This window comes from Rhynchophorus ferrugineus, unplaced genomic scaffold (assembly GCF_030347505.1).
Source record: "Rhynchophorus ferrugineus isolate W39M unplaced genomic scaffold, kcgeb_rfMv2 rfM3, whole genome shotgun sequence".
Lineage (NCBI taxonomy): Eukaryota > Metazoa > Arthropoda > Insecta > Coleoptera > Curculionidae > Rhynchophorus > Rhynchophorus ferrugineus.
Genome location: NW_027472582.1, coordinates 16899775 through 16923743, shown reverse-complemented (window position 1 = coordinate 16923743; position 23969 = coordinate 16899775). Strand labels below are relative to the sequence as shown.

Here is a 23969-nt window from a genome sequence, read left to right as displayed (position 1 = left end):
GGCTCTTACTTTGGACAGCTTTGTAAGGGGAACACATACCCCTAAAAATTATTAAACATTTTCAGATATCTTATGGTGGCTTTATTAGCTGCGTGCGAGTACGAAATTATTTAAGGACACTCATTTGAGATTCTAGTCAGTTTTCGGAAAGGAGATGTCATCGCTCCATTGCTTCTCAACATAGTAGTGGATGTAATTATAAGAAAAGTTTTTAAAAACAGCGTTTAATATAATGCTACAAACGGCTTAACAGTTTTCTAAATGTTAACATAATTGCCATCAAAGAATAAATCAAGAAAGAAACGAAGTACTGACGTCTAACAAATTGCTTGTTATTGTTAGATTGTTATTCAACGGGATCCAGTTAGAGCAAATACAGGAACTATGGAAGTAATAAAGCGAATCAAGTTGTGGGATGTCTTGCTTTTCTAAGATGGTGTATGTGGAAGAGAGAACATGTTACAATCACGACTAAAATTCGTCTCGTTCGAACACTTATCTTGCTAAAATTTCTATATGTTTCCGAGATCAAATGCGATGCTTGAGGTATGCTGATTGATATGTTGTTCTCCAAGATTATATTAGAAATGAAGTTATGCCTTTAAGATACACCTTATGCGATAAAATTTTCACACTTGAGAAACAAATGCAGAGCAGGAGATCATAATGGTTTCGATATGTCTGTCACTTGAAATATTAATGAATTTCTTATAGACTTTTGTAACGAAATCGACGTTTGAATTGGAAGACTCGGTCAGTAGATTCGAAAAAGACGTGGAACAAGATCATAGACTAATATTACCTAATTTCAGAAAGACTGCACAAGTTTATATTCGGGTCAACTTTTGGATCCGAGCAGATGACAATGATTCTTAACGATAATTGATACACAGACTCCAATCTGTGTATCAGATTGGTTCTGGTTCTCGAATTGGCACATAACGGCTATTTTAGAACTTGTTTTTGTGCCATTATTGAGCTTCGAAACGTTGTAAAATGTAGATACAACGTTGCAAAGTCGATTAGAGGTGTTTTTATAACATTTGTGAAAAGTCATGAGTCAAAAATCATGACACTTAAAGATGATGGCGATTACTTGGTGAAACATGAATAGAAAAGTCTTGTAGATGATTGCTACTATTGCTCGATAAATGTAGTCGGTATAAATGCAAAAAATAGCATAAATCAAATATTCTGACGTATTTTCTATGTCGAAATTAGTATAGAAGAAGGTCATATGCCCGAACTTGATCCATTACCAATTTGTACAAATGCAAAAGATGCCACAAGAGCTTTTTCCAGCAAGTAATAAGAGCGATTTCGTTATGGAACAAAATAATTTAATCTATTGACAAATATTTGTCGGGCCTAATATACTAAAACCAATGGCTGACGCAAATGCTTAACGTTTGATGAAGCAGAAGCATGGATATCGTTTCAAGTGTTGTTCACAACTTTTTCGGTAACCACAGTCACGTTGTCGATTACAAGCATGTAATCAAATTACCATTGCAGTTCTCAAATTACATTTTCTGTATTCATATCTTAATTTTTTCCCACAAAATTTGAGAGACCTGAGCGATACGCAACAAGACACCAACTACACCGCACCACATACACCAAGATATAGCGAAAATCGAAAGACGATACGCAGAATTTTGGGACGAAGGCATGATGAGTTGTTGGACTCTAATGCGTGAAACCGATCCCTAGCAGTATAAAAGACTCAGTTCAACCCCTGTTGGTTTCTGATTTATACTTTTAAATTCAATAAGTGACCGATAATGCTAAAACAATAAAATAATGTATTTATTCAATATTTCGAAACCTAGAGAATTTAAAAAACTGGCTGCTGATTTGGATACAGCCCTTGTTAACTTACATCATGAACACTTTTTGAAGGTATACTTGTTTTATTGATGAAGAACATAAAAATTTGGTGTAGAATATTTAAAGTTCTACGTATTGGTTGAGAAATAGAATAATTAAAACTGTTAAAATAAACAACAAAAGTAATAAACTAGTAAAATAATCCTAATTGATTTCGATAGCAACTCTGTATCAAAATTACTGAGACCTAGAGCATTGGACTTAAATGTCAAAATGTTTCAAATATGTAACTCTTCAAAAACTAATAGCGTCTCTGGTACAGGTCAGGCTCTTTTTTTATAGATATCACAGTCAACGTCATATCAAATTAAAGATTTCGAAGTCAAGCGTGAACCCTCAATAACTCTATTAGCTAATAACAAGTACGCCCAAAAATTTCGTCGAGAGTCAGAAATAAAAAGATACCAACCCAAGAAAAGAAAATTCCGACGAGGAACCTTAGAAAGCCACTCGTTTACCAACATCTACCAGCCAGTGTTGAAACAATTTTACTTTGGCTGCAGGCTAGGAACGATGCACCAAGGTTATTCGTTGTTTTGAAACAAAAGGTAGTTTTATTTATTTGAATATCTGCAAATTTTTAGGTGACGAACATTTACCAAAAGACGCGAAAAAAATGCAGGGTATATGTATACCTGCTGCTGCATATTGTTATTCGTTCTTAAAACATCCCGACAGATGGCTTACGGAGGATATTGATGAAATTTTGGACGTCGGCAGTAAACTATACCTCAGCAGTCTAGGTCATATACACGTTCATAGATACGGGAAGGATTTGATGCCAGAAGATTTGGACAAATACTGTGTTATAGGTAAATAATATTATGTGGCTAGGTTAGTACTACTTTTAATAGTCTAAACCAGTCATAAAATTAAGTAAAGTCTGTATTAATTGCAAATGAATGATGGAACATTAACATATCAGGGTGTAGCTAATTCCTTTCCGTATATTTTTAATAAAGAAAACACATTATATCAAATGTATAGATTAAATATATTTGTTCAAAGAATTGTCCATTTGGTTCTATAATTTTTTTCTCATCTCTGAGGCAATTTATAAATACCATACATTATGAGTACCAGTTTCTCCTTTGAGTTAAACCATTTATACGCAACATGCTGTAATGCCTTATCAGGCGCGTACCTGATCGATGCTAAAAAGTGATAGAGGGATGGAGTCAGATCTGCAGAGTACCGGAGGTATGATCCGATCCCTATCCGACCTACCTGGACTCTCTTTATCTGGAACGTTGAAACAACCACTTTTGAATTGTCCTAATCACGTTTGACATGTTCTTATGGTAGGAACTTGCCCACCGTAAATATCTAAGAACAAAAAATTGACTTTCAGCGGCTCTTTTCTTTTGATGAAACAAGAAATATAATACGTGCTGCAAATGCAGGTTTCGAAACACAAAACTACAACTCTCTTATCTTGGTGGAACATAACTTGTGTAGTCAATAGAATAAAACATTACGTATATCAAATTATAACATTTCATACTTATCGTTAGTGAAATATGTTAAAAAAACTAGAAAGTAATTACCGACACACATGGAGTAGTCAAGATAATTGTAAACAATTTACACGGTCGCACATTTAACATATTTACTTTTCATGTAACATAATGCTCAAAAGTGTGTTACGGCTTCAGTTCATGTGACACCCAATATACTTGCTATTGATCAATCTAGTAGCTATTAAAATGATATAAATATTATTTTAGTTGATTAATACTTAATTATTCTCCAAGATCTTCCTGCGTTTGGCATGGATTTTCATCCATCCATGCTTTGAATACTACATATTCGTATTTTTTCATAGCTGATTGATCATTTTCTATTTTTCGCATTAAATTTAACGTCTTAATATCAAAACCAATTTCTACAGGTGTTTTAAATAGAGCTTATTTCCCATCAAAATATGTTATTATATCAAACAATATTTTATTATAAAATAATAATGGAGAAAAATTCCCCACAAATGCAGTTTTTCGGCTACAAAATTTTAGTGCCGTACAATGCAAGTTTTTATTAGTTTTTATACTTATATTTATGTTTTTATAGTTATTATACCATATCTAGCTAATTAAATAAGAAAAAATATCTGTGAGCGTAAACAGTTTGTTACGAATGAGCAATTTGAAGCTAAATTTGTGTTACACTAGAATGGTTCCAAAATCAATGATAGTTATTATATATATACAGTATTATTATATATATATATATATATATATATATATATATATATATATATATATATATAATATATATATATAACTATGAACTGTCATTGATTTTGGAATATATAATTTCGAAAAGTTGATCTCTATTTGATATAATGTTCTTTTAAAAATAAGTTACATTATATTATTATACGTTTTTAGGTGAAAAGAAAGTACGCTTTATTGTGGAAGATCCTGAACTATCTGGTTTGATAAAGTCTACTGATAAGACCGTGTTCAATATAACCAAAGCGTTAAACATATTTTTTGCGCGTCAAAAGGCAGGAATTCTACAAACCCAAGATACCAACATCCTGATTTGGAAGGATAAGCACTTTTATTTTTTCGACGGAAAACCCAGAACGAAAGACCTGTATTATTCCGCAAATGGTACCGCATTAATGGCCAATTTCTACGATATAACGGCGGTGGTAACCGTACTTCTTCAAAGGTCTGGCTTACAGAATTGGCCGTTCGTTATTTATCCTATAAAAGTATTTAAAGTAAGTTTCTATCTCTTGAATTGAATACAATATTTAATAAACTTTGGAAACGTCTCTGAATATATATAGGTAATGGGGAAAGATGAGGAGGACGATGAAATTAAGGACCTTGAGAGGAATGCTCGAAGCAATTACGATATATTAAATGAAAATAAAGCTGTCCTTCTCGGGTCATACGATTTAGGTGATAAATGTTTTGGGTTCACTAGGAGTAAACAGAGTCTGCCTATGGTCGTGGTATGTTTGGTAAGCTGAATATAACTAGGTGATAATCAATAAGATGTTCACTGTATTTCTAACAATTATTCAAGGTGTACTCGAGAATTACACCACCGAGTGCTTGGCATAAACAGACGGTCGATAAAATTATGATTATAGGCAATCAATTGTATATTGAATGTATGAAATGTGAATCAATCACCGAACTGGATTTAAATAGCATTCCGGCTTTCTTTACAATTGGTCCTTATATAGGTAAGTCAAATAAGTATCATCCATTTTTCTCTCATACTAAAAATAGGGTATCTACTATAAAAGAATGAAATATACGTATACGGACGCAAACGTATCCATGTAAACAACTGTATATAACCTGGCAGTTTTCCCTTTAGAATTATTAATACACACGGTATATTTGCTGATAATACGGGTCAACACAAAATTCGACTTTGACTATAAAGCATTAAATTCCAATTCTTTAGGCCGTAATTAGACGAAAAAAAAATATATAGTATGAAAAAGTTCGCTTTTTTATTTAGGAAATCGCTTGAACGATATTTTTCAAAATCTGTGGTGTTAATTTTTAATTGAATTTAAATGGTTTCATCTAAATGGACATTTTAACTATTTTTATTAAGCTTACTATCAAAATAACTTACAAGAAAGTAGAAAATAATTTAAAAGTGCACGCTTTTACTTTTTCTCTTTTATGCTCATAGGTACTATCTCTTAATAAACCCCAAATATAGTCTCCCATCATGTTTTCATTGAATTGACCTTGATAATGTTGCTCATAATGTCCTGGTGAAAATGTTCCCCTTGCTCTTCTAAATCTTGCTCCCATGTTGTTTTTGAATTTATCTAAATGAGCATGCAACATATGAACTTTTAATGACATCTTGCAGCCCATGGCCTTAAAATTTTTTAGCATATTTTCAACTAGCTTTTTGTAGTTTTTCGCTTTGTTACTTCCTAAAAATCCAAAAACGACAGCTTTGTTGCTTCTGTTGCTGCTTGAAACTGTCCCAACTCGCTTGAGTTCGATTTGAGTACGATTCAGCAGCGTTGGAAATTTTTCATCGGCAAAAATCTGTCTGATTTGCGGACCCAGAAAAACCTCAGCCTTAACCTTTGTTTCTGGTAAATTTGGAAAAAAATTCCTCAAGTATTCAAACGATTCTGACGTTTGATCTAGTTTTTTAACGAATTGTTTCATCAACCATAACTTAATGCGCAGAGGCAGCATTAACACAAATTTTACGTTTTCCTTCCCAACACAAAGTTCTCTTTTTACAGGCTATGACCGTTGTGTATAATGCTTAGCATCATATGTATTAAATTCGAGATGTATTTAATTCGTATTTTACACCTCGAACGTTAATAAATTACCCACATATATAACAAAATGCATCAGCATCATATTTACACTATCGCGACGACATTTTAAGGTATTCTAGATTTGTACAAAACACCTGATCGTTGTTTATCACTCTAGTGGAATCTATCAGCGCTGTGTAAACGTTTAAACCACACTCTGATCGCGCGGTATTTTTAAAAATACCTTTATTACAAAAGTAAACTTTATACCAAAAAAAGGTATTTTCTTTTCGGTTTTGTTCATAACTAAGCGGAAAATAATAAAATAAACTTTTTGACAAAGAACGAAAATTATTTCGGAGAGTCGTGTAATATTTGAGCCATGTATTTAAGAAAAATTGTTATTATACAGGTAAAGACAATAATATGATCGAATATGTTGCAAAACTACAGAATCTGCTTGAAAAGTAAAAATTAGTATAACCTTTGAATGCACCAACTTCCTCTCATTCCAATTCCTCTCATTATTAGTTGTTTTGATATAAGCTATATATACAATTTGATGCAGTACATTCTTACAAATATGTTCATAAATGTTATAAAAATGGGTTTACTCTACCTGTCGTTTCAGCAGATGTGTCCTTGTTGAAATGCTGAAATGTTGGACTTATCCTGATCAATGATAAATAATACTTTTTTAACTGTCTTTCTTTTGTAACTTTTTAATAACAATTTAAGAAAAATTGTGATCAAAATACACCTGCAAAAGCATTATTTATTTTTTGTACCTCTTTTCAAGTTACCGGACGCCTTCGCCATTTCATTTGTTTACATTTTTCATTTCCTGCCTGTTTTAACATAGGCTTCATTAATCTAATCATAAAGTAAAATTGATAATAATTTTTTTATAGTTGAAATCTACATCTATTCAAACAGGGTGGTGGATGTATTGTACGAGAAATGCTGTTGCCAGCTGGAATGTTGCCTGGAAGATTTCTTCAAGACAAACACCAACGCGATAGTTCAGTTTGGATCGGTTCATTTGGCTGTTTGGACACAACGAAAGATGCTGTTCTGCTTTGATCCATATTCTAGGGGTGCAGATGGTATATTTCTAGTGATCTTTTGTTGTAAGATTGTAATAAAATAGTGCATTGGTAGGTTACACATGCAGGGATGGGTATGCCTGTGTATCAATGCATTCCAACATGGAATCCTTGATTGACTTAATAACTCATAACTTTGACAACAAGAATACTGTTTTTAAAATACACGCATTGAAAGTTTGTAAGATCCATCGAGATCCGGTAAGTAGGTATTAAAATTGTCAGTTAAATACTCTTCGTTTGATAGCTTGACGGCGTGAATTGCGAATAATTCAATGCTTAGAACGGTACATCGAAATTGGTACTATGGCTGGAAAGATGCTTAGATTTGAAAATGAAGAAACATAATAAACAATTGTGCTATATTTTGACAAAGAGAAGAACTCTGTTTAAATTTCTATATTTGACTTCAATGTAGCTGACGGAAATGATTCGCTTCTGTCGTCTTCTAATTTTCATGTGAAAGCTGATTCAATATTTAGATCTGGAGAAAACCGTAACAAAGATTGAAAACATAACCATACGGGAAGTGTCAATATTGATATGCAGCTTGGCAGATCAAAAAACAATTCTGAACGATTTTTTGTATCAATAAATGGATACAGTTACTTAAAAGTTGAACAGAAAAACATAAAATACCAAATCTAGACCATACAACGTGGGGTAAAAGTCCCGCTACCAGTTCGATTGCCTATAACTTTCCCCAAATAAAAGATAAGTAAGTTTGGTTTTCATAAAAAGTTTATTTGGTCTTCACATGTTTTTTTCGTTATCATTGAGAAATTATATCTATGAGATGGTGATATGGATATATGCTAAATGGTGACTGCGATTCACTATGCTACTTTCGGCTCTTTTTAAGGCGTTCTTCATGACGTCCTGCAACATCTGAGGCTGAATTTCTTCAATTTCGTGGCCAATATTGTCTTTAAGATGTTGACTTGTGAATAAGCCCCAATTCACATAAACTTTTGATTTTAAAAACCCCATAAGAAAAAGTCTGGTGGTATTAAATCTGCCAATCTGCCTGGCAATGCCAAATTGTGGCTTTGCGCCATTAGCCTTCGTGAAAAAAAAACTGGGCACATATGCTGAAACATGTCTTCTAGTCTTTGCTCTCCATTTCAGTAGTAACAGTAATTGCAACACCTTTAAAAAAGTGGACCAATGATGTTTCCAGCATGAATACCACACCATACAGTTGTTGTTGAGGATTCTGTCTTCCCCAAAACCGACTGTTCTGTTTATTGACGTGGCCACTGAGAAGAAGATGGGCTTCATCATTTATTATTTATTTAGACGAAAAATCTTTAATTTCACCAGACAACCTTGGGATTGCATTACTGTACTTAACCCGTTAATCGAGATCTCTAGGTAGCAATTTTTAGACTAATTGAATTACGTATGGGAACATTTTCAAACCGGTTTTCAAAATTCGTCTTAAACTGCATGCAGAAATGTGTAACTGGGAACCACGTCTCCGAATTGATGTTTCTAGAGACTCTGCAACTCTATCGGGCACCAGAGCCACATTTTCAGCGTTACGAGACGTCCGTTATCTTCCAGAACGAGGCCTGTCTGCTGTCGTATCTTACTGTCGAAAATTCGCATGTAAACGATAAATTGTGGCTTTGTAAGGCACTGAACGGTTAAGATATTTTTGACGCAATTTCCGCTGAGTGGCAATAATGGAACGATTATTTTCAATAAATATTGTTACTATTTCTGTTCGTTCTTGTGGCATATATTTATCTATAATAAAATTTGGACGTCCACACAACACAATGTGTAAAGCGGAACTGAGCTAAATGTCGCATAACCAAGATGGCGCGCAATCAAATTGATAGCGGGGCTTTTCCCCCACTTGTTACAATGACATCAAATATTTTTTTAAAAACTCATAACCATTATAAAAAATCATAACCAAGAGATTGTAACCAAGATAAAATGAACCTTCACAATGTCCGTAAAACCAGAATTTACTATCAAAGGATTAATGGTAAAACTGGAAGTGAATCCATTATCTCCCAATTCTGCCATCGAAGGGCAAAGAGATTACATCAGACAATAGTAAAAAAAAGATTGGACTTGAATAATACGAAATGTCTTACATTATAGTAACGCACTACCCTGCCTTATTTGGCGGCCCGTAAACAGTTGCGACAATTCGGCTGAAAAAATGTGATGTGCCCACTGTCCTGACATACGACTCCGTGACTATAGCTTATTCAGGTGTTTGTAGAACTCTTTCAGTGGAATTTAGTTGCTTACAAAAGAAGCATATGGAAATTAATTCATTGAGGTTTTCAATTATAAATTACAAAAGTTCTTCAGCGATGACATAATGACTCTATCCAAAAAATTAACAAAATATTATTGATATAAATGGAATACGCTCGGTTTAAATAGATTAGTTTATGCATTATATGCACTTTATTAAAAAACATTTCCCTCTACTAAATAAAATGTGCTATGCTCACCGGTAAGTTAAAGTAGTTTAATTATTAATTATACTCAGGCCCAATCAGCACGTTTCCCCAAACACATCCCTCTTGAAGAATTTCCAGTTGACGAATTCAAAAGTTTTAAAATGAAAAAGAGCAAGAAACCGGCAACGGAAAAACCTGTAACGGTCGACTACTCTGCGCTGGCAATGAAGAGTTTGTTGGTCGGAGAAACACCAGAACCATCTATTTTCGAAATCGGTAAGAATTTTTAAAGCTCCTTAGGGACTAAAATAAAATTATTTTCTAGGCTCGACCGTGGAGAGCTTGTGCATGGAACAAATACCACCTTTGCTTCGGCCTGACAGAATTCCACCCAAAGATATGAGTCTGATAAAAAGCAAACCTATAAATAGAGACGTTATAGCCGATTTGGATTCCCCCAGTCTTTCTGATACACAGGCATGTTTTATTTCAAATAATTTTAATCAATTCCAGTAACTATTAGGTTATTGCATGTATTCTGATCATTTTTTTCGTTAAAATAAACATCAATTGAGAAAATTGGTACAGTATACAGTAGTAGTCAAATCATCCATTATCAGTATATTTTCCATTATTTTCTACCATTCTTTACAATCTCTCTGGCAACATGACCATACCGTCTCATATTTATTCAGGATTTCGAAACCACGAAACCATCTTCATGTTCTGATTCATGCGTTCATCATGATGCTTCATCGATCTGAAAAAGTTGTAACAAGAGGGCGTGAAGAAGTTGGTAAATACGTTGGGTACGGTAGGGCAGAACTTCCTATTCGAACTGCAATAGTCTATCCTTCATTATTGCAGTGACAGTTTCATTCGTATTCATTACACCTTTTTGATCTCACAAAAAAGTAAGACTTTATGTCAATGAAAATTTTTCTTTGTCAATGTGGAAGGCTCTTGGGTTAACCGATGGTTTTTGTACTTGAAAATGTCGAATAAGACCTACTTTTCATTGCTAGTCGTTATACACCACAGAAAGATCTTCTTTACTTTGCCTGAAAAGCTGCCAAACCGTGATGTTGAAACAGTAAACCTATAAATAGAGACGTTATAGCGGATTTGGATTCCCATACTTTTTCTGATACACAGCCATGTTTAATTTCAAATAATTTTGATCAATCTCAGTAAGTATTAGGTGATTACATGCATTCTGATCATTTTTTCGCTAAAATAAACATCAGTTGGGAAAATTGGTACAGTATAAACTAATCGGCACATCATCCATTATCAATATATTTTCCATTATTTTCTAACATTTTTTTCCCATCTCTCTGGCAACATGGCAATACGACTTCATATTTCCTCAGCATTTCGAAACCACGCGCTAAAACCATCTTCATCTTCTGAATTTCACGCGTTCATCATAATGCTTCATCTGTCTGAAAAAGTTGTTACAAGAAGGCGTGATGAACTTGGTAAATACATTGGGTGCGGCAAGGTAGAACTTCCCATTCGAACTGCAATTATCTATCCTTCATTACTGCAGTGACAGTTTCATTTGTATCATTGCACTATTTATGCCAATGAAAATTCCGCTTCAGTGTCAATGTGATAGCTTCTCCTAGGCTAACCGAGGTTTTTTTCTGCATGAAAATGTCGAATTAGATCTACTTTCCATTGCTAGTCGTTATACACCACAAAAAGTTCCCCTTTAGTTTGTTCGAAAAAGCCGTCAAACTTCCATGTTGAAACAGTATGAAATTGCACTTTCAATTAAATTCGTCTAGCAGCTATATTCTCTTCTTTTGAATCTTTCCAGTAGCATATGCTGTCTGAAAGTTCCTTGAGAGCTGTTTTGTCATCCAATAAGTTTTACAATTCATTGTCTTCAATTTTTCTTAGTTTTAGTGTATTAAGCAAAAATCTGATTAAACTTAAAGTTCAATCAAGCCTTTCAATAGTCAATATTTGTAACTTAATGATATTTCTAGCAAAACAAAAAATCTGTCCGAAATTAAAAAAGCGCATGTTTATAGATCCCACCCTCCAGAATAATACAACCTAAAGAAGAAGAACAATCCAAATTTATGGATTTGGACTCATTCGACTTAACTCAGATGGAAATAGAACTGGAAGAAATGTTTGCTGAAGAAGGCAAGGATGCTCCTGAAGGTAATGTCACTTTTGTTTTCTATTTGAATCAATTCACATACAAAGCGGGATGAATATATGAGTGTGTATCGCCCAAATTAAAATTAAATGTGAATAGCTCGGTTCAATCTTCAGATTTTTTGCGCATTGAGTCATTACTTCCGTGTTAGTGTGGTTTAGTAATATTTTCTCATGTTTTACAACGATATGTTGAAACCATTTGATTTTGAGATCATTGTGTTGTATTCACTTTGCTTTGCCTGCGTTGAAGTACCATTCAGTTTAGTATGGCCCCATATTTAAAATAGACACACAATGAATGTTTTATTATTAATTCATTGAAGGAGTAGATAAGGTTGCTGCCGTGAAAGATAAAATAATGAAGGGAACTAAGCGACAAATTGGCGAAGAAGGCGAAGAAATGGGCGAAGAAGATTATTACTACACAGAAGATGAGTACATTCAAGTTAGAGCAGATTCATTGTTGCCAGTAGCCATATCTGAAGAGGTAAGCTTAACATTTTAACGAATTGAGAAAAGATTAATATTTTATTTTATATATATTTATAGATAAACACTGAGCTGACATATTTCCCTATAAAAAAAGAGATACTATATCCAACTTATGTTAGAGGGAAACAAAAAATGAAATCCAGAGTAAGGAGTTTCCGAAATGACGATTTCTGGGATGAATTGTTCGTACCGACAGCACCAGAGGTCACCAAATCTGAAGAACTGAAAAAGGAAACTAATTTTGTGGATTTGCCCGATGATACTCAGGTTTATCTCAACGATAAACAAACATTAATTTTTTACACTTTTTTAATGCCCTTTCTAGATTATTAGAGGTACAAAGAATATTGCAGCGCTTGGCAAAGATACAGAATTCATCGCCCCATTTGTGTGTGTTATGGCTAATGTTGTATCCAAAAAGTATTCTATTTTGTCGTGGAATACTGATATCGTTGACTATGTTTTGAAATGTGGAGTGGAGCTCTATAAAGCTTCGAAATTTAGATATGATCAGGTAAGATATATAGGAGCTCAAATTTTTTCGAAATGTAGAATTTTTGTTTAAATTTTGTATGTCCTTTATGTCAATTATTTTAAAAAAGCCTATTTGGGTTGAACCATCTTAATTTCTTATGTCCTTATGTAAAATAATTTGAATGCATTTTTACCTTTATATAGACAGTTTGTATTCAATGCATAAGTAAAACATATTTCACAATTTCAATTTATAATTATTTCATATGGTGATTTACTTCGATTACAATTACGTGTTTTCGTGCACTTTTGGATTTTAACCATAAAATTTTTACCGTGGGAAAATGTTTATATATGTTCTGAAATGTCAAAAACAAAACATAGTTCAATATAGTTTCAAGAACTATTTTATTTTACAGAAGAAAGTGGCTAGTCGTTGTCCTGTCTGGACAGCTTATAGTATCGCATGTACTTTCATCCGCCATTTACCTTTAATGATCTTTTGAATAGCTCTATTTCTACCCAAATTTCCATGGCATACCATGGAATGGTTCAATAGTCTACTGCTGAGAAACTGAGCTACTGCAATCCGCCTTTGGTTTGGCGACGTATAATTGTCCATTCGCGAAACAGGGAAACTCCAGGTTGATTCCGCAAACTTCCAACGATTGTCCTTGAGATTTATTTATGGTCATCACAAAGGCCAGACGTACTAGAAATTGTAAACGTTTAAAATGGAATGGTAAATCCGTTGGACTTATCGGTATATGCGGGATCAAGACATCCTCTCCTTTGTATTTTCCTTTTATGATTGTTGCCTCAATGATGATACTCATCATCTTTTTCACAGTCAGGCTTGTTCCATTGCACAATCGAGGTTGATTAATGTTACGCCGCATGATGACAACTGATCCTTTAACTTCAAATTGTGAGGTGGTAATCCAGGCAATTCTAGTGAATTTAAAAACTCCGTGGGATAGTTGACTAAGTCGTCCTGGTTCATAACGGTGTCGACTAATTTGAAGGAAACCAACTCCGGAAGAAAACTCTGAATCGTCGCCTTGAGATCCTCGACTTTTTCCTCCTAACCATCTTCTAAATGGACTGCTGTAGGGTGTCTTTCATGGATCGCAAATGAAAAGATACGCCAAATTACTTCGTTGCTACTTACATAGCGACCCATCTGGTACTGTGATATTTCTTCATTTGAATTGATTACAGCTATATCGCTATCTTTGTTAACTTGTTAACATATTTACATATGTACTTTATCGACTTCACAAAGTTACAATATTCTCATTGATGTGAGTCTCAAAAGCTTTGGATAATATTGGCGAGTATGGCACGATCCAACGATTGCCTACATCAATATTTTGTCCTCTTACCCTCACAACTACCGATCGCCCATTATCCGCAACTGATCGCCGACGATAAAATGGGTATCCATCATTTTCAGTTATGGTTTCAGCAATCAGGTCTCTTTGGTATCGCTTGGAACACTTAGATTCAGCACTGTATTTTAACGCCTTGCAAAATTTACTTAATTATTGTCATTTCCCCAATTGTTACCGATTTGTCGGCACAATAATCTATTGCCGCATCATAGTGGAATGCCGCTCGTCCCAGGATCATAGCGGCACTGTGTCTGCGGAATCGCTCAATTTCATTATCTCGTGCTCGCTATTGTTGTGTTTGATGTGCACGAACTCGTTGCATTCTAAGCGTATCTATTTCATTGTCATAGATAGATATAGATAGATAGATATTAAAGTGGAATATTTAATGTCAATATTATATAACATAATATTTTTAACATAATTTCATTGATATCAAATACCTTGTAAACATTCTGCATTCTGCATGCCGGAGAGAATTTACATGAGAAAAATGCAAAAATCAATTCTGCATTAGCGGCTAGCATTTTGGCTCCGTTCGACAGGACGTGCTTTATTTACCCGCCATCATTAATTTTGTCTAAGAGAAATGCATAGACTCTCCGAACTGTCGTTTAACTGAACACGGAAAAGCGAATTTATTTTCCACATTATTTATCTTAAGCCATGTAACCCATCAACACATTCTTGGGTCATTTATTTCCGTATATCAGGAATATATTGAACCCAATCATTCATTTTTACTTTAATTGTTTTGATAGTGTTTTCAGCTTAAATCAGAGTAGAATTTTTATTAAATAGTGTAAAGAACTCAATTGGGTCAATAAGTGGACGCACGATATAATGTAACTTTTAAGTTTTTTGTGTCTATATTTATTTCTTTTCATTTATACCGACCGCCTAAAAAGAGCAATCATGAAGAAAACATTGAACTCCTCTCTATCACCGGACCGTCAATTTTAACATGTCAAGCTATCCCGTCGGCTCTTTAAGATTACTGTAAACTTTAGACTCTTTCAATACCCATCAACCTGATGTTTTTACCAGATGGGATATGGATCCATGGATATGGATGGGATAAGTTCATTACTATGGAGTAATGAACTTCTCAAGCAACTATAACTATATATTATGGTGGCAGAAGCTAATAAATACAGACAAATCAGCAGTTTGTGCTGATCTATATCAACGTCAGTAAATAAAAAAAACACGTTTAACAAAAAAATTGAACTGATTTCAAAAAATAAATAAGGAACTCACTAAAAAGTAAACAATAATCAAACTTAAATTTTTAATACAAAAAATAATCGTTTTAAAATAAAATATGTACATCTACTACACGTATTTTATATTCTACTATATACACACAATTTAGCTTAATCCCTACCTAAAGCTATTTACCTATTTACAATATTATTTGAACTACGACCAATTGAAATTGAAATTCGACCAGACAAAAAAATATCGATGTATCGATATATAGGCCGAAAATATTAATATTTTTTTCAGAAAATATCGATATTGGAACGATTATTGCCTTGTTCTTTACTAACTTTACTAACTCGTGCTTTCCTCGATTGCCAAATATGTGTAACCAGAACATGAAACTGTTAAAACAGCGCAATGTTTCCCCACCTGGCCTTAATTATTTCTGCTGTGACGTGGTCGACCCCAGCAGAGTTAGAATACTTTAATAACTTTATTGCTGTTCGTTCTTCGTCCGTAGTAGTTTTGTGGCCAAGAAATGAAGTTGATTATTTGACCCCAATCCTTATATCCCCATTCCCCATCTTTTCTTTTATTAACATTAGTGACAGTTCTATAAGACGATAAACGATTACCTAATTAAAAATCTATGAATGAAAAAATAAACTATAGTAAAATGTATTCTGTTAGAAAAATATGTCAAGAAATATGGTTTGTGATCAAATGACAGTATCGAAACCTTTGTGTGTTTTTGATTTAAAAAATAATCATAATTTTTCTTTAGGTGTCCAAGCTAGAAATACCTCAAATATCACTAGGAAAAATGAAATACACATGCTTAGTTGAATACGTCTTCGATTCATATACTCGACAAAACATATTGGAACTCGCCATAGACAAGATACTGTTTGTTAGATCGGACATGGGTGTTTTGGTAACTCCAACTTACGCATGCGCTTTAATATACAAAAATCATCTCTATTATATGTACGACCCGTTCGGTAATAATGAGGTAGGTCTTAACGATAGTCTATCAAACAACGGAACGGCATGTTTTTCAAGATTCAAGGTAATAATTAGTAATATTTTTGAGATAAGCAATAATCGAGTTCCCGTAACAGGACGTACACTCCTTAGCAACCAGAATTATGTACAACAAGCAGAAAAGAGAAAACGACGAAGAAGTTGTGTACACAAGGTTCGTTCTAAGTTCGGTGAAGGTGAAACGTATTCAGCCGCAGTCAATGTTAGACGCAAGAAAATGGGAAGAAATGGATGGCGAAGGGGAATTGGTTGATGAAGATCCATATGAATTTGAGGAATCTGAGGAGGATTCGAGTAGAAGAAAGGAAAAAAAAGCCGAGGCCGAAAACAAAGTTGGGTAAGATCAAAATACTTATTGATGATAGGCTTTATTGTCTTGGAAAAGTAATACGTATTTTTAATTTTTTTTATCTCGAAAGATAATTTTTTATTACCATGGCTTATTTGTTTCTTTGCCCAATAAATTATATTTTCGCTTTCAGTGTCTGATCAGTACCCTGAAATAAAATGCCCTCTACTTATCCTATAACATATATGCACAAGAGAACATTTCTAAGTAGTTGTCCTATTTTTACATAGATTTTTTGGATAATATATCGCGGATCAATACTTACGTTTGGAATTCTAACAAAAATAACACTATAGCTGAAAAGTCCCTGGCCTAGCACATAAACGCCACTTTTTCATTTAGTATTTACCTTCAAGAGAAAGCTGTTAAAATTTCATGATATTCTGCTCAAAAGTTTTTGAATTATTGTGTTAAAAGTGACAGTACTTTTGTTATTTTCAAAACAATGGGTCAAAAACAATTTTGTGTTTTAATTTTACACTGCTTCTTGATGGGAGAAAATACCGTTCAAGGGAAACGATGACTTGAAGTTATAAGGACTGTGCTCCATCAGATACAACAATAAAATTTTGGTTTGCTGACTAGACACGTGGTCGAGACATCGATGTAGAACGCAGTGGACATCCCAATGAGGTGGTAAGAAAACATCCAAAAAATCCACTAAATCGTTTTAAATGATCGAAAAGTGAAGTGCCTGAATTAGCTAACATCGTAAAGATATCAAAATAAGGAAATAATATCAAATCGTTGATTTTATATTGCATGAGCTAAATGCTATGAGAAACCTCTGTTCAAAGTGGGTGCCGCGTTTGTTCACTGTTGACCAAAAACAAGAACTGGTTGATGATTCTGAACAGTGTTTAGCCATATTTAAACGTAACAAAACCGGAATTTTTGCGTTTATATGCGACAATGGATGACACATGGATCCATCAAAAGTGATGTGGAGTGGTGTAAAGACTCCGAAATCAAAACGATCATCATCTGAGTGGACAGCAACTGGTGGCATGCCTATTTTGAGGCAAAAGATAAATCGTTCTACAAAAGTGGTATTGAAAGGTTAGAGCAACGCTGGAATGAGTATGTGGCTCTTGATGGAGAGTACGTTGACGAATAAAGCCAATTTTCAACAAAACGCATTTTCTTTGTTACCCCCGGGACTTTTCAGCTCATGTATTATACTTTTCAACATCAGTTACATATTTGCCATTAGAAGTTATATTTTTGTTACCAAGCAATTAGTGAAAGACACACCTACCAAATTTCGAATAGATTTTCGATTACATGACATGACCATCTTGTGCAATAGTTTACTTTACCTTTATTAGATCATCCAGTAATAGCTACATCCAAATGATCCCACCAAATGTATAACTAAAAACCTTTTAACAAGAGACTTTTTGAATAATTTCTAATGTTTCCATATATTATAATAAGAATATATAATTATGTTTTGTCTATACTTTAGAGAGTGTTTCACCTTACGTTAAAACTTTAAACTATTTTTTTAAAATACTTTAAAATCTCAACAAATGTATTTCACTATCTATATTTTTAAGTGCGATTTCCATAGCTCAATCAAGTTTTATAAAATCAATTTTAGCTATCACTATAAAAATGGTTTATATGTAATCGAAGGGACAAGAGCAATTGAGTGCGAGGGTGGCAGCAAAGATGAGAAGCAGCAAAGAATAGGAGCAGCCGAACTGAATCAAGATCACTTTAGTTGCATTTGTGCTTGTCTGATGCTTCTCTCTTGTCCCATCGAGAAATGGGACACGAAAAAAGTTGATGAAGTATATAAACAAAGTTATTGTAACACATAGAGCAATACAAATAATTCTTTTCAGATATTGGATCACGGAGCACACGTATACTCACACGCTGATGATGTAGACGTCTCAGAGAAACGAACCATCAAGAACATACTCATACAGAAAAATTTCTTCGATATCATCGTTAAGAAAATAAAAATAGAAAATTGGAAAAACAACAAACATTTGAGCCAAGGTTGATTTTTTACCGTATAAGACACAGATTCGTTACTTATTTATATTTTCAGGTATTGACACACTCATACGAAAAAAGATGAGCTATTTTCTGGTACAATTTCCTGATAAATGCTTTGTCGTGCATAAATCATCGCAGGATAAAATGTTTCATATATTTTATGCTTGCGGGTTGCCTAAGGGCAAAAAGAACAAAAGCAATAAAAACGATGATGGAGAAGAAGGCGAAGAAGAAGAAGAAGATGAGGAAGAAAAGGAACAAAAAGGAAGTGTGGCCGGTTGGTTAAGATGCCGCAATATTAAGGTGATATTTTTATTTTAATATACTAAATTAGTATTTAATAATAAAGGTGGACTCAGTTTGCCGCTTTTTTACTGTTTATATTTCTAATCTAACAGTGAAAGAACCAGTTTTGCCTTGATAATCCACTTTCAAAGTTATAAGGCAATGAAAACATCAAATGGCGCCTGGCATAAACAAACCTATAAATAGCAACTCTTATATTAATTATTAGTAGAATGAGATTGAAAATCCCAGCATGCCGACAAATATTTTTCAACGTTGCCAGTTCTTGCATATTATATGCACATTTGATGAATATAACATAAATACAATAAATTTTCCTTGAATTCACAAGTTATCTAATACATCTGCTGAGGCTAAAATTTTATGTTGGCTTTTTTTTGTACATTTTTCATCTCCTATGATATAAAAAATGTAATATGAAGAATATTTAATAAACATCTTTCATTTAACAAAAAATTGAAAAGGAAAAAAGAGAAAACAAAACAATATGTCATTATTTATGGGTAGATAAACATTACAATAACAAACCACAGTTATAGTTCTTGTACATTATTTGTATATTTGAAGAATATAATATATATTCTGGAATTCACAAATTAACGTAAAATCTTATTTGAAACTCAAGTTCAAATTTAATTAAGTATACTGTATATTATTTTAAGTTTATATATTATGTCTAACTTATTTAACCTTGTATAAACATGTAAGGTATCATACAACATGTAAGGTAACAAATATAATGTATTTATCAATATATGAAAAAATCATTTACATTTTTGTAGAATTTACATATATACAATCATGGCTACATTCTTTTAATATTTCACATTGTCCTTAATTATAATTAACATAAAATGTTTTTCCTTTAAAGTAGGGTAGGTTTCCAGAAACTAAGATTGTGGCTCATATAAAAACACACATCCTGTATTTCTGATCTAATGGTATGTCAGAAATACAGGTGTATGACTCATGCTTCATCAATTTTATGCTTTGTACCTGTGGAATTCAATTGGTTTGCTTGCTGAATGTTATATGAATCTTTATGAGTCAAGAAATCTAGTCTTTCCAAATTGCCACTGTTTTAAATTAGCTCGGGTGTCATCCAATATAGCATCCATTGGAGTTTTAGCAGCTAGTTTGGCTGCAATCATACTTTTATCTGATTTTTATAACCTCACTTCTCATCCGTTTATATAATCTTATGAAATCCTGATCGATTGGAAATGATAATATTTTTCCCAAAATAGGAACCCCAACTTTAAAAAATGAGTTTCAGTTCTTTCAAGACTATCTCTTCAGGACTCAAAACCTTCATGCGAAACAAACTTCAATGTTTGTTGTTCAACTTAATTGTTGTGGAATTACTATATGATCAGCAGTGATTTTGATAAGGATACTCACATAAAGGACGTTGAGTCATATTTAGCTTTACATTTATTTTCGCAAATATGCCTAAAATATAATGAATTTCCTATAGAATTAAATCCAATTTGCAAAATTAAAATAGAAATCGATGTCCTCATGTATCTGGTCAGATTAAAAGTGTTATAAGAGTTTGTTGAAATTATTCACAAATCGATGATTTATCCATTACTGCCTACTATTTATAAAAAACTATACACATTACAAGAACAAATAAATTACAAACAATAAAATTCTTAACTTTACAAAACTTCTTGCCAGTACCACCGTCAAGTCCAAAGGAGCCGCCGTAATTAGTTGCATTCTACCTCTCATTGCTTGTAAATGGCAACGTCGCAAAATCGGTCGGACACTACCGAATTATCGAATGTCGATTATGATTCTCCAAAATTAGCCACTACTGTTGAATATAGGACATTATTTTCAATATTTTTGTTTTTTCAAATATAGGTATTCTTTAATATGGCTCACAGAATAAGTAGTACATACATAGTAGTATTTCCGAATTTTGTGGATATGACCACACGGTCTTTGTGGAAGCAAATATTTGCAAGCTAATTTTACATGTATAAAATATAAAAATCTTTTAAAATATATGAAAAAATTTCTCTGTTAAAGGGCAATGTTTTGTAAAAATTTTAAGCAATTACGTGTATAACTTTCCGAATTTTACGAATACAAACATAAGGAACTTCAAATTAATTGTACTATTTTTATACGCAGGGGGTCAAGAAACGCTTAAGGAGAGCAGTTCGGAGAGGCATAGAAAGTTATGACTTTTATACGTTTGAGGTGACCTCTATAAGGAAAGCACCTAAAGACATGTTAATTAACTACAGATTGAATCAATATGAACTAGCCAAAAAACGAAAATCCGAAAACTTTGGTAAAACTTTCGTTATGTTAATTTTTGTCTTTGTCAAGTTTATAGTTCAGTTAATTTTAAAATGTATATTTTATAATTTCGCTTATAAAACCGTAAATCTTTTAAAAAATGTTTTAAACGTTCTCATCATTTTTGTCATATACTATTAACTATTCGTAGGTATCTATTTTTTATAAGTTAATAGGTCAATTGAAAAGTCCCTCGCCTGACACCTAGACATAGAGGCGCTACTAGATTAAATCCATATGTTTCTTAGTTAGCCCTAACCCTCAAAAGATAGGTGTATAAAATTGACAGCTGTTGTATCATGTTTGTTAATTATAACATTTTGAGTGAAGCAACTTTTATTGTGATAAAAATGGATAAAAAGGAATTTCGTGTGTTGATAAAATATTGCTATTTGAAGGGAAAACATATAGTTGACGCAAACCCTTGGCTTGATGCCGAGACTCCTGACAACTGGCTCAGGAAAATCAAACATCAAGGATTGATATGCTAAGTTTAGATGTGTTGAAATGAGCACCGAAGACGTTGAACGCAGTAGACGCCCTAAAGAGGTTGTTACCGACGAAAACATTTAAAAAATCCACAAAATGATTTTGAATGATCGTAAATTGAAATTGAATGAAATGGCAGATACTCTAAATATATCAACAGGACGTGTACATTATATCATTCACGAATATTTGAGTATGAAAAGGCTTTATATAAAGTGGGTGCCACGCGAACTCACTTTTGACCAAAAAAAACAATGAGTTGATGATTCGGAGCAGTGTTTGAAGATGATCAAGCGTATTAAATGCACACGATGAACCCACTCTAAAGCGTGGGAAAAAGCAACAGTCGAGTGGCAAAGTTATGGCATATTTATTTTGGGATGCGCAAGGAATAATTTTCAATGACTACATTGACAAAGGAAGGACCATCAACAGCTACTAGTATATAGCGTTATTGGATCTTTTGAATGACGATATCGCCGAAAAAGGGCCGAATTTGAAGAAAAAGAAAGTGCTGCTTCACCAAGGCAATGCACCGTGTCACAAGTCAGTGAAAACGATTGTATAAATCCATGAATTGGACTTACTGCTTCGTCATCCACCGTTTTCTCCATATTTGGCCTCCAACGACTATTTCCTGTTCTCAGATCTCAAAAAAATGCTCGCTGGGAAGAAATTTTCGTCGAATGGAAAAAGGTGATCGCCGAAACTGAGGCCTATTTTGAAGCAAAGGACAAATCATACTACAAAAACGGTATAGAAAAGTTGGAGGGTCGCTATAATCAGTGTATCACCCTTGAAGGGGATTATGTTGAATAAAAAAAACTAATTTTGCCAAAAAAAGTATTTTACTATGGTAGGCCGAGGACTTTTCAATTGACCTGTTAAGCTTAATAATCATGAAAATTTTAATGACACAAAAACCTTTATCAGGAAAACCATTTTTCGAAGATATTGAATGGCTCAAAACAGATCCCATTCCATGGTCGAGAATAGTCAACAAAACGGTCTCCGGTGAGAAAAGAGGGGATATCGGTAATATGTGGCACAACTGGGATATTGAAATCGACAAAGATTTATATTCTTTGACTGGTAATATACATCAGGACTGCGAAAGGTAAGAATAAAACAGCATTATCCCAAAATAGCGAAAACTAATTCATGATTTTAATAGTCGATGGTAGTTTTTATAGCAAATATATTAGTTTTGTAGGTACATTTTTGACCCAAATTTTTAATAATTTTGCTGCCACTCTAATAATATAATAACATAAGAAAGATGGTATTTAAAAAAAAACAATGTCTTAAAGTTCCATTAGACCTCTTCGTGGGTTATATTTACACCATTTGAATTTTTGAATGTTTCCTAAAAGTCTATGAAGAAATTACTTACATGATTTATTATTTCCCCCATTATCTCTTTCCTGTTCGAAGTAAATAATTAATCAGACTATTTAATGGCTTTAGAATATTTAATCAGAATTATAACAAATATTATACAACAGAAGTGTGTCAAAACCACCATATTAGAATAATTTTGCAGGCATAAGACAACGGCTTCTACCAGTACCAATACAAATGGAATTTTATAAACCCATTCGGTTACATGTTCGACCGCATCAGACTCCATTCTGTCTATTTTTAATTAGAGTAAGTCTAATTAGTAAAAGGAGAAGAAAAAATCCGCTCTGAGTTTAAAACAAATTTTACGTTTTTACAAACTAAATTTGGTAGTACATTTAAAAGTCTGGTTAACGTGTATTGACAGATTTATTGGAAGAATTAAAATGATTAATAAAACGTATCTCTAGATTTCCACAAGAATCTCGTGGAAAACAAACACTCTGTAACCTGGTTACGTGTATTGGCATGCTAATGATCTACGACTTTACCGAATGGAATGCGGCCGTCATCGATTCGATATTGGTAAATGGGGACCAATACTTCCGGGAATGTATAAAAGATATTAAAGACGAAGATTACGAGTTATCACTGGACGATTTGAAGGTAAGCAAAGCGAAT

The 23969-nt window shown here is 33.3% G+C and overlaps 1 protein-coding gene across 1 annotated transcript in view; it reads left to right on the top strand.

The window, feature by feature from the left end:
- The window catches only part of LOC143193631 (uncharacterized), a 34266-nt gene that overhangs the window by 4784 nt on the left and 5513 nt on the right, over positions 1-23969 (top strand). The window contains exons 9-29 of the mRNA XM_076399957.1: positions 2173-2413; positions 2475-2702; positions 4278-4618; positions 4688-4864; positions 4930-5092; positions 7066-7260; positions 7316-7461; positions 9779-9965; positions 10015-10166; positions 11732-11867; positions 12191-12354; positions 12417-12626; positions 12685-12873; positions 16218-16502; positions 16555-16814; positions 18430-18622; positions 18677-18836; positions 18889-19139; positions 21288-21450; positions 22881-23064; positions 23759-23954. Of these exons, the coding sequence (XP_076256072.1) occupies positions 2173-2413; positions 2475-2702; positions 4278-4618; positions 4688-4864; positions 4930-5092; positions 7066-7260; positions 7316-7461; positions 9779-9965; positions 10015-10166; positions 11732-11867; positions 12191-12354; positions 12417-12626; positions 12685-12873; positions 16218-16502; positions 16555-16814; positions 18430-18622; positions 18677-18836; positions 18889-19139; positions 21288-21450; positions 22881-23064; positions 23759-23954 (4221 nt within the window). The remainder of the gene's footprint in view (positions 1-2172; positions 2414-2474; positions 2703-4277; positions 4619-4687; positions 4865-4929; positions 5093-7065; positions 7261-7315; positions 7462-9778; positions 9966-10014; positions 10167-11731; positions 11868-12190; positions 12355-12416; positions 12627-12684; positions 12874-16217; positions 16503-16554; positions 16815-18429; positions 18623-18676; positions 18837-18888; positions 19140-21287; positions 21451-22880; positions 23065-23758; positions 23955-23969) is intronic.